Here is a 12,175-nt window from a genome sequence, read left to right on the forward strand (position 1 = left end):
CTTCTTCTTTAAAACACACTGAAAACTAGTGCATCAGGGCAAGGACAATTCTCCTTCATGAGCTAGCTTTCTATGTGCAGGGAGGTCTGTTTATTGGTTTAGAGGTAGAATGTGTGAGCATGAAGTTCCCTGCCTATTGCAGTTTGAAATGTATAAGGACTAACAGCACCTGCTGTTGGGTTTCTGGAACTGTGAATGACACAAAGGCTATGCCAGGGGTGGGGTAGGGACTTAGTTATAGCAGAAAAGAATCCTGCATCTAAAACTGAGAGCACAGGAACCAGCTGTCCAGCTGACAAACCCTCCATGCACATTTTCCATTGAGATCCACAGGGCTTATTTGCTTTTCTGCCCGCAAAATGTGCCGCAGGCTGGCGGGTCAGATGGCAAGAGGAATGAGTTGAGCAGAGGCCTTGTCTGTTGCAAAGACCCATTGTGCGGTAATGAATGAGACAGGAAAAGGGAGGGGTGAGGAGAGCCAACAGCTGGCGCTGAACAGAGCTAATTCAATTACAGCTCCCAGCCACGGAGAGGCCCACAGATTTGCAGCCTGAAAGGCGACAAGACAACCAGGTGCTTAGTGTACGTGCATATCACTCTTCCCCGATGGGGAGGGAGGGCAATGAAGATTCAAATGGATGGTTAATTAATGGCTACACAGTGCCGTTCTTTTGCCACCAAGACGCCATTCCATTCTCATGCCCAGATAACAGAAACCTAGCACGGGCCCTGAAGAAGCAGGCCTGGGAAAAGCTGGGCATTTCAGCCTGTTTCAGAAAAAGGAGCCCTGCCAAACCATGGCAAGAACCAGGCCTTCCCGAACCTGGTGCCGTTCAGATGTTTTGGAGTGCAGGCTGGGGCTGATGGGAGTTGCAGCTAGGGATGTAAGGAGGCAGCTATTTCCATTCTATCCTGCCCTCATTACAATCAGTGCGGACTCCGTTCTGCTGCAGTTTGGCTTCCGCGAAAACCCGAGTTAGTTGTCTCATAAGAAGAGCCTGCTGGATCAGGCCAGTGGCCCATCTAGTCCAGCATCCTCTTCTCGCAGTGGCCAGCCAGATATCTACAGGAAGCCCACAAGCAGGACCTGAGTGCAACAGCACTCCCCCCTCCTGCGTTTTCCATCAACTGGTATTCCAAAGCATGCTGCCGCTGACAGATAACGGAGAGCACAGCCATCGTGGCTAGTAGCCACGGACAGCCTTCTCCTCTATGTATTTGTCTATTCCTCTTTTAAAGCCCTCCAAAGTTGGTCTCGCTATCTGCTGGGGCTGAAACCAACGTAATTAATCATGTAATTAATTTCTGTGCAATTCAATGGAAGGGAAACAGCAAAAACAATGCAGAAAACAATTTTCCTAACATTTGCAGACTGAAAAAAAGAAGACGATAGTGAATACCGCCTGCACTTGCTTGCGTGATTTCCATCCCTGACCTCTGACAAACATGCAAATTGTGGCAATTTCTGCTCCCATTTCTGATGGAATTTTCCAACCTCTCTACTTGTATCCCAAAACATCTGGAGGTTGCAGAATGCTACACTAGAGTGAGCCAGGGAATTTGCACCTGTGATCTAGAAGAAAAGAGAAACAGCCATTTTGAAAGCAAATGGACAAGGACAGCTTCCCAATCCCACTTTCAGGTCCTTTGAAATGATGGCCGCCTCTCCAGTCTTTGGCTCAAATGACACCTGCAAAACTGGCGGTCTGAACCCTCTTCCCAAGTGCACTTCGCAGCAACTGGTCCTGAGAGGCATATTGCCTCCGACAGCGGAAGTGAGACCCCTGGCATCACAATGATTTAGGGCCCCCTCCAAATTGTGTGGGTTGGTGGGTTTATTCTGCAACTACAGGGACATTCTCACGCTCCAGTGCAACAATAGCAGAACCTAGACCATGTCCGGTATGAAATGTTAACAGGATTTCAGCAGGAAGTTGCAGGACATGCACCAATTGGAAATGAAGCAATGTGTCCGCCCGAAAACGTTTCCAAGGACAAACAGTATTGGAAGTGGGATTGCATGTAGCAACAGCTATGTTCTATGGCCACTGTTAGAGGCAGTCCTCTGAAGGTCGGTCACTGGAAAACAAAAGTGGGGAGAGTTGCTGTTGTGTGCAGGTTCTCCTTGTGGGCTTCCCATAATGGGCATCTGGTTGGCCATTGCGAGAACAGGATACTGAACTAGATGGGCCTCTGGCTGATCCCCTGTAGGGCTCTGCTTACGTTTTTTTATGTTAATCCCCTGAATACCATCATGAACACAAATCATCATGAAGGCACAATACAAAGGACATCTGGAGGAGCTGTTAAATCCTCCCCCTATATTTATTTACACAAATTCTCTTCTGCTGGCATAGGAAGAAAGCCCCCCCACCGCCGCCCCCACCACCACAATGGCTTGGTGAAAAGCGGTGTCAAATGACAGGCTTGGGCCTCAGCCCTTTTCCAGCTTCCCGAGTCGACACAAATTGCAGGCTTTAATAGCAATGCAGATTGGTGTGGCCAATTTGGTGGCGGTGGGGAAACAATTATAGCCTTTCTCAAGATTGCCTCGCTTCCTAATTAAAACCTGGAGTCCCCTGCAGTAAAAGGTGTGCCGTTGATGTGGCATCTCATATGCACGCGAGGTAACCTCATTTGGGTTTGCAAAATTAATTAGTTTTTGTTATGGTCCCCAGCTGTTTTGCAAAACAGGAGATCTGCGCCTGGCGCCTACGTGGACATGGTCAAAGCTGGCCTGAGCATGGAGAAAGTCAGCCGTTTGCTTCCCATTTACAAGCTCGGCGGGGGCATTTTCCCTCCCCAATTCAATCATTCTTCCCTAATCATCCCTGATGCATCAGCCTGAAGAGATCCTGAAGCCGGCAGAGGGATGAGAAATGTCCATTTCTCATTTTTCAAACCTTAAGTTCAGTTCTCCACATCAGTTTGGAGATTTTTTTTTTGAAGTCCTTATGAAAATTCACCAGCATTTTAATGCAAATTTCTCCTCATATACACATTTTTGTGTATATAAAAAATTGTGTATATGAGGAGAAATTTGCATTAAAATGCTGGTGAATATTCATAAGGATTTTCATAAGGATTTTCATAAGGACTTTAAAAAACTTGACTCGAAGGCACATAACAACAACACACATTTTTGTATGCAATTTTCACTATGTATATACATACTTTGCCCTATAATGTTGTTTTTACACATTATTTGGCTAGAAAACTGCATTGCAAAATGTATAAGTACACTTTTTTTTGGCAAGGGATGTGCCACCCCCCCTTTTCTGATTGTGATGCAACCAGTGGTAGGTGAATCTGTCAATTTTGTGTGGTCTCTGTGTCTCATTTTTCCAAACCTAAGTTCTTTTCTCAGCATTTCCACATCAGTCTGTAATTTTTTTAAAAAAAAGGCTCATGAAAATTCATCAGCATTTTAGTGTGAATTTCTCATATACACATTTTTTTGCATGCAATTTTGCCTAATATGTACATTTTTGTAAAGCAATTTCCCCTATATGACAACTTTTTGCACATGGGAGCTGCTTCTGCAATCAGCTCAGTTCTTTGGCCTACTTCATATTTGCCTTCATAATGGTGTCATTCAACAGCTTCCTCTGGGTGCTAATGGAACAGCACATTGGCTGCTTAATTGGAGGGGGGGCTTTGAGCAGAGCAGCAGAGTCAGTTGGCTGCCTTACCTTGGAAAAAGCAGGGTGTGCACACTGCAACCCTGCAACAACTCACTGGCTTTTTGGGTGCTCTGGGCAGGACTCGGGCAGTGAGCTCATTGCCCTGTCTCTCTCAGGAGCAAGTCCTGAAGAGCTCTTGGCTGCCTTGGCTTGGCAACATGTAGATGTCTCTTTCATTGGGGGAGGGGTCACATCATTGGCTGCATACAGATGCAATATATTTAAAACACATTCCTCCCCAAAAATCCTGGGAACTGTAGTTTGCCCTCCTCAAAGAGCTACAATTCCTAGCACCCTTAACAAACTACAGTTCCCAAGATTTTGGGGGTGTATGTGTGTGCTTTATAGATGCTTTAAATGTATGGTGTATATGCTGGCATGGTATATGTTGATATTTGCAAGATCCTTGCACATGCGAAACTGGGTACCAGTTATTTTATTTAAAGCTTATTTTATTTTATTTATAGCTAAGGTTATTTTACCTTAGCTTTCTGCCTGATTTAATAAACTCTGTGTGTGTGTGTGTGTGTGTGTGTGTGTGTGTGTGTGTGTGTGTGTTTACCAAAGAGTATTTAAACATATTGTATTCAACTAAGTACGACTCGCAGCAGAGACCCATTGAAATCAATGCACTTAAGTTAGAGATATCTATTAAGTTCAATGGGTCTACTTTAAGGATTAACATTAACTACCACCCATAGAATCCTCTAGTGGTACATTCCAGGAACAGTGTTTTCATGTTTGTCTAGACCAGGAGCAGGGAATCTCAGGTCCAGGGGCCAAATATAGCCCTCCAGACCTCTCTGTCTGGTCCTCAGGACTCTCACCAGGTCTTGCCATTGCTGTAACCTGCCCTGGGACCTTGTGGTGAAAGGTGGGTCAGAAATCAAATGAACAGTGACAACAGGCTTCTCCAGGCCACACCCCCTCTCCCAAGGCCACACCCTCACTGGCTCCACCCACTCTTTGAGATATTTGGCCGGTCCAGAACGCGTCCTTGAACTGGGGTGATGCCTCTTGTGACGATGCTTTCCTGGCTGGAGGTTAGAGAGATGTGAGTGGGTGGCTGTGTAGAAACCTCAGAGTTTTGCATGGCTGGAATGAGGCCTCCTGAGCAAAACTAAAGAGTCTCATCTAGTGGTCCATCCACTTTTTATTTATTTATTATTTGATTTATATCCCGTCCTTCCTCCCAGCAGGAGCCCAGGGGGGCTTTTGCCTCATACCCTACTAGGGATGGGTGAGAATTTTGATTCAGGTCGCATTTGGGATGCAGTTCCCCAGCTAAACAACATTTACAAAAAGGTATGCATAAAAATGAATACATGAGTGAAAATAAGATGCAAAAAGGCATGAAATGATGAGAAATGGCTTGCAAAAATGTGTCCCTTTGTCAAAACTGCCTACAAAAATGTGTTTATTTGGAGAAATTCACACTAAAAGTGGACAATTTTCATGAGGATTTTTAAAAAAAATTCGCAGATCACTGTAGAAATGTAGAGAACTGAATTTAACATTGGAAAAATGAGAAACAGAGGGAATGGAAGCAGACAGATCTTTCCATCCCTATACCCCACCCAGTTTTTCCTGTGGCCCTTCCCACCATTAACACGTGGCCCCCAGAAAGTTCCCTGTGAGCAGATGTGGCCCTCAGGCTGAAAGAGATTCCCCACCCTTGATCTAGCCTACAGTAAGTCTGCCCTGGCTCTTTTCTCCAGGCCTTCTCAGGTGGGACCAATACTTTTGGAAGTCTGTTGCTCCACATCAGGAGGGCACAATGTTGGCTTCCTCTGTTGCAATGGCAGCTGATGGCACCATGTGAGTGAGGCAGTTGAATCCGCTCCGGATTTTAGTCTTAACTTTCAAGGAGCTGGCCAAATGGCTTCAGCTTCAGCATTTTGGCCGGCTCCTTGAAAGTTCAGACTAAAACTCAGAGCGGATTCCACTGCCCCACCGAAATGGATTTACCAGTCACCACTGCTCTGTCATAAGTTAATCCTGCATTGGGATTGCATAGTGTACTTAGACTTTCAAAAAGCGTTTGACAAGGTACCTCACCAAAGGCTTCTGAGGAAGCTTAGCAGTCATGGAATAAGAGAGGTCCTCTTGTGGATAAGGAATTGGTTAAGAAGCAGAAAGCAGAGAGTAGGAATAAACGGACAGTTCTCCCAATGGAGGGCTGTAGAAAGTGGAGTCCCTCAAGGATCAGTATTGGGACCTGTACTTTTCAACTTGTTCATTAATGACCTAGAATTAGGAGTGAGCAGTGAAGTGGCCAAGTTTGCTGACGACACTAAATTGTTCAGGGTTGTTAAAACAAAAAGGGATTGCGAAGAGCTCCAAAAAGACCTCTCCAAACTGAGTGAATGGGCGGAAAAATGGCAAATGCAATTCAATATAAACAAGTGTAAAATTATGCATATTGGAGCAAAAAATCTGAATTTCACATATACGCTCATGGGGTCTGAACTGGCGGTCACCGACCAGGAGAGAGACCTCGGGGTTGTAGTGGACAGCACGATGAAAATGTCGACCCAGTGTGCGGCAGCTGTGAAAAAGGCAAATTCCATGCTAGCAATAATTAGGAAAGGTATTGAAAATAAAACAGCCGATATCATAATGCCGTTGTATAAATCTATGGTGCGGCCGCATTTGGAATACTGTGTACAGTTCTGGTCGCCTCATCTCAAAAAGGATATTCTAGAGTTGGAAAAGGTTCAGAAGAGGGCAACCAGAATGATCAAGGGGATGGAGTGACTCCCTTACGAGGAAAGGTTGCAGCATTTGGGGCTTTTTAGTTTAGAGAAAAGGCGGGTCAGAGGAGACATGATAGAAGTGTATAAAATTATGCATGGCATTGAGAAAGTGGATAGAGAAAAGTTCTTCTCCCTCTCTCATAATACTAGAACTCGTGGACATTCAAAGAAGCTGAATGTTGGAAGATTCAGGACAGACAAAAGGAAGTACTTCTTTACTCAGCGCATAGTTAAACTATGGAATTTGCTCCCACAAGATGCAGTAATGGCCACCAGCTTGGATGGCTTTAAAAGAAGATTAGACAAATTCATGGAGGACAGGGCTATCAATGGCTACTAGCCATGATGGCTGTGCTCTGCCACCCTAGTCAGAGGCAGCATGCTTCTGAAAACAAGTTGCCGGAAGCCTCAGGAGGGGAGAGTGTTCTTGCACTTGGGTCCTGCTTGCGGGCTTCCCCCAGGCACCTGGTTGGCCACTGTGAGAACAGGATGCTGGACTAGATGGGCCACTGGCCTGATCCAGCAGGCTCTTCTTATGTTCTTATGTTCTTATGGGTGATGCAGTATTTTCTTTTGTCTGCCTTTGATCTGCTGCCCTTGAATGATGCATTCCAATATTGTTTTCTCTTCCCTCCTAGGTACTGGCTGACAAACAAAGTGTACATAAAACGTCCAACCACTGGCCTCCTCATGTACACCCTGGCGACCCGCTTCTGCAACCGGATTCACCTCTACGGCTTCTGGCCCTTTCCTCGGGATCAAGACCAGAACCCCGTGAAATATCACTACTACGACACTCTGAAATATGGCTACACCTCCCAGACCAGCCCGCACACCATGCCCTTGGAATTCAAAGCCCTGAAGGCCCTTCACCAGCAGGGAGCCTTGAAACTCACCGTGGGGGAATGTGAGGGGGCCACGTAGGATGGGCTTCTGGGCAACCCACTTTCCTAGAGGCAATGCACCATGGGAGGATGGGGGAGGGGGAGGAGCAGCAGGTGGTGGTGCTGGTGGAATTGGTTTTCGTTGTTAACGTCCAGAATGGGGATGCACGAGAGATGTATCCGGGGCGCAGGTTGTGCTCTGTGTCTGAGCGGTGCTGCTGTTTGGTGTTCATGGATGGAACAGGAGGAACAGAACTGAGGAGAGGTGCAGCCCAAGGCAGGGAGAACTGGCTGGGTGCAGAAGGGGGTTGGTGTTTTATGGCAGCCTTCCCTCCCTCCACAAGTTTGGGAAGCTGCTGTGGTTTGTATGGGTCTTTAGTGTGACAACTAAATGTTAGGCCAAGTGTCGTGAGTGGTCTAGAATTGGTAGATAGGGCCTGTTTGGCCAAGAAGCTGGCCTTTCGGCTCGTGTTGTGTTCTTGAGGGGGACTTTGGGGTGGGGGTTAATCCTTAGATCTTCCTAAAAAACAAAGAAGGGAGGGGAGGAAGATGCAGCAGCTGCTGTTAGTTCTCCAGGGGCATCCGTCCCAGAGGCGTCGTCTGAGTTTTACCCCTCCCAACAGCAACTGTTTCCTTAAACAATGGCGCCCTTTGGTTTCAGAAAACGTGCAATGGATTTCCAAAGCGTTGCTTGAGAAAGGCAAGCAGAAGATCGTTGGAGACGGGATGGTTGGGCTAATTATTATTTCTGCAGGAAGAGAAAATACCAGGGCCTCAAGAAGATGTAATGTGGCTGATGTAAAAAAAAAAAAAAATTAAACACAAACAAAAAGTTGAAGTGGACTTTAAAAGGCCCCTTGGTTTTCTTTCCTGATTGTTTTCTGCCTTCGTTAAGAAAAGTCATTGGGATGTAGTACATAGGAGGTGCCTATCCAAAGCAGTTGGTGTCAAGAGTTTCATCTTTTCAAAGACCTGAGGAGGGGGTTGAGACCCCCCTCTTTCAGCCAAGCTCACGGCCAAATTCTTCAGCTGAACCAAACTGCAGGTGTCAAAAACTAGTTGAATTTTACAGATCACCCAAGTGACTGCTTTGCTGTGGTCTAGCTGATTTGTTATTAAACCAGTTTTTTAAGTCACTGTTGCTTCCTGCCTCTTCTTGTGTTTATTTATTAAAACTCTGGTATACCACCCTTCTTCACAGCAATCTCTTCTTTTGATGCAGGCCTGGTTCTCCCAAGCAGCAGATTAAAGAGCGAAGCCCGTATGTAGGCTGTATCATTGCCACCTGCAGAGGTCTGACATGACTGAATGCTCCTCAAAGTAAAAAATAAATAAATTCCTGCACATAGAAAATTAGCATGTCAAGGAGAAGGATAGGCGGGAACCACCACTCCTGTACCTAACATTTTATGTTTCATAGATAGCAGCATTCAGTCATGTCAGCCCCCATCCACACTCTGAAGTGATACGGTCCATGCATAGGCTGACCATCTCGTCTGATGTTTGTAATAATTATACCTTTGGGAAAATGGAATTCCTTTGACTGATTTGTCTCATTATCTGTGCAGGCTCAACACAGCAGTCCTGACCATGTCCACACAGAAGTAAGTTCTAATGAAATCAGTGGAGCTTACTGTCAGGTAACTGGGGTAAGGATTGTTGCAATCCAATACATGTCTACTTAAAAGTAAGCTCCATTGGGTTCAATGGTACCTACTCCCATGTAAGTACGCATTGGATTGCAGCCTTAGTGTAGTATTAGCTTTAAGTAACTTTAAGCGTGGTCCAGGTCTTCCATTGATTGGTAACTAAGACTGCAATCCTATGCAGGAAGGGATGGAAGGATCTGTCAGTTTCATTTCTATTTCTCATTTTTACTGCCTTAAATTTGGTTCTCTTTGTCTCTGCAGCAGTTTGTCTAATCTTCTTTTAAAGTGCGTGAAGAAGTAATTTATTTTGTCTGTCCTGAATCTTCCAAAAGAATATGCATCAGCTTGTGCTGTTATTGACCTGATAGGATCAGTGGTCATTCCAGTTGATCATTGTATCATTATAGCATCATCCATTATAACCAACACAAAGGTCTTGTGGCAGCTTAAGGACTTAACAGATTGAGCATGGCATATGTTTCTCTGGACCAGAATCGACTTCAAGAGCATGGCACAATAAATTTGTTAAGCTGCTTCCAGATGACCTGTTTATTGAGCATTCATTTTGATTTCTTTGCAGAAAGTTCGGAGGGAGGTTAGACAACCCTGGCTATTTTATTGAGCATTCATATTCTGATTTGTTTGCTGGGAGATTAGACAACACTGAGTCAATTAATTGTTATCTCATATTTCCCTTATTGGAAAAAAGTCCAAAGGTACTTCCAGACTTTTACTATTTTTGGACGGGGTTCAATCACATACCAGCAAATTCAGGTTGTGCAATTATAGATTATTATAGTTGTGCATGATAGTCAGTGTGGTGTAGTGGTTAGACTATTGGACTACGACCTGGGAGACTAAGGTTCGAATCCCCACACAGCCATGAAGCTCCCTGGGTGACCTTGGGCTAGTCACTGCCTCTCAGAGGAAGGCAATGGTAAACCCCCTCTGAATAATGCTTACCACGAAAACCCTCTTCATAAGGTCTCCATAAATCAGAGTCAGCTTGAAGGCAGTACATGTATGTACAGTTGTGCAAAAAACCTGCTTCCCCCACTCCTGCAAAATCGGACTGCGATAAGGAAAGTCACTGGGAAAACTATGAGATAACACTTGTTTTGATGCAGTCATCTAACCTCTCTGCAAAATAAATCAGAATAAATGCCCATTAAATAGCCAACCTTGTCTATTCTCCCTGCAAAGAAATCTGGATGAATGCTCAATAAGCAGATCATCTGGAAGTGCGCCAGGTTTGGAGGAAAGTGGGTTTGTTGTGCAAGAGCATTAATCAACTTTAACTGTGCAACCCTGAATTTGCCAGCATGTAATTGAACCCCACCCGAAAATAGCAACAGTCTGGAAGCGCCCTGAGTCTTTAAGGTGCTACAAACCTCTTTGTTGCTTTGGGGGCTAGTTGCAGTGTGAAGTGGCCTGGCGCTTGAGTCAGCTGTGAAAGTCTAAAGTGGCCCTTCTGGTTAAGCATTTATTATATTCATCTTGAGCCTTCACAACTGGAACAGGACAGATTGTGTTTTTGAGAAACATCCATGAAAAAAGTAGTGCCAACACACCAAGAAGCCTTTTTGTCATGATCAAAGACTCTGTGCAATTAAAGACTTCATTAATGGGGCCTTCAAAGAAGAGTGATCTTGGGAATTCTTGTGAGACTACAGAAGGGGAGGTCACCGTGACACTTACAACACACGCCTGGCACAAAAACATACAGTATTAAAACTCAGCTATTCACTAATCCACAAGGGGGTCCAAGCTGATAGCCTTTTCTTATTCTTTGAAGTGTTTCTTTTCTTTCTGAAAAGCACAGTTGCAAGGCTGAAGAAATATTTTTGTTTGGCTGAAATGTGTCCCAGAACTGGATGGAGAACAGAGAGGGGTGTGTTTGTGTGTGTAGAAACTAGCCTACTTTACAAAGGTAAAATTCACATTAATCACTCTGGCCATCCACACCATGGCATGCGGACCCCAGAAGGTTGCCCGGAAGGGAATGTGGCTCTCACGTTCAAAATGTCTCCTTATTGTTATTTAAAACAATCTCAAAAGATAACAAATTGTGAGATAGCAGACAGCAACTAATCCACAAAGGTCAATATCCCGCATTTGCTACAACTTCAGTCATGGATGTGGTACCAAACCAAACTACAATTCCCAGGGTGCACTGCAATGATGCACATCACTGAGCTCAGTGGAGCTTAATTCTGTCTAGACACAGCGCTGCAAGACTCTATTCTTTTAAGCTAATTAGAAACAGGGTCCTTGGCCAACTGGATTATTAAACAGATATATTTGGGTAGGAAATAACACGTGATCTATAAGAGTCTACACTATCAGTTTAAAAAATGGTAATTTTGATGGCAGGACAAAATTAAGAACATAAGAATATCATAAGACCCTGGCTTCTTGATCTGACCAAAGGCCCATCTAGTCCAACTTCCTGTTCTCATAATGGTGAACCAGCTGCCCATGGGAAGCTCACAAGCAGAAACTGAGTGCAGTCATATTCTCTTGTCCTCCAACATTGGAAGGAGAACATAGGCATCGTATCTAGTAGCCATTCATAGCCAGATCCTCCATGAATTTATCTAAACCACTTTTAAATCCATCCAAGTTGGTGGCCGTCACTGCTTCCTGTGAGAGCGAATTCCATAGTTTAACTATGCGCTGCGTGAAGAAGGACTTTCTTTTGTCTGCCCTGAACCTTCCAACATTCACCTTCATAGGATGGCCTCAAGTTCTAGTATTCTGCTAGTGATCAACCAGATGCCAATGGGAAGCCTGCAAGCAGAACCTGAGCCCAAGAGCACTCTCCCCTCCTCTGGTTTGCCAGCAACAGGTATTCAAGTGCATACTGTCTCTGGCAGTGGAGGTAGAATGAAGCCATTGTGGCTAATAGCAGGAATTTGTCTAATTCTCTTTTAAAGCCGTCCAAGTTGCTGGCCATCACTACCTCCTGAGGGAGCGAATTCCTCTGTCGTGTCTCTTCTTAATCGCCTTGTCTCAAAACTAAAAAGTAATCATTGGTTAACACTTTAAGTTAATAGATTTTAAGTAAAACAGGGGGAAACAAACGGAATTTAAAAGTGTAAAAAATAAGAAACAGGGAGAACTGAAACTGACAGAAATGTCCACCCCTACTCCCAGACTTTCATGGAGATGCCAGGGATTGAACTTGGGACCTTCGGCATGCA

The 12,175-nt window shown here is 44.8% G+C and overlaps 1 protein-coding gene across 3 annotated transcripts in view; it reads left to right on the plus strand.

The window, feature by feature from the left end:
- The window catches only part of ST8SIA2 (ST8 alpha-N-acetyl-neuraminide alpha-2,8-sialyltransferase 2), a 33,662-nt gene extending 25,235 nt beyond the window's left edge, over positions 1-8,427 (plus strand). Inside the window, exons 6-7 of one of the 3 annotated variants that reach the window (XM_061594985.1) lie at positions 4,880-4,988; positions 7,078-8,427. In XM_061594985.1, the coding sequence (XP_061450969.1) occupies positions 4,880-4,988; positions 7,078-7,350 (382 nt within the window). In that variant the 3' untranslated portion in view covers positions 7,351-8,427. The remainder of the gene's footprint in view (positions 1-4,879; positions 4,989-7,077) is intronic. The other 2 variants (XM_061594986.1, XM_061594987.1) reach the window with 2 other exon arrangements.
- Positions 8,428-12,175: the final 3,748 nt, after the last annotated feature.

This window comes from Rhineura floridana, chromosome 14, assembly GCF_030035675.1.
Source record: "Rhineura floridana isolate rRhiFlo1 chromosome 14, rRhiFlo1.hap2, whole genome shotgun sequence".
NCBI lineage: Eukaryota > Metazoa > Chordata > Lepidosauria > Squamata > Rhineuridae > Rhineura > Rhineura floridana.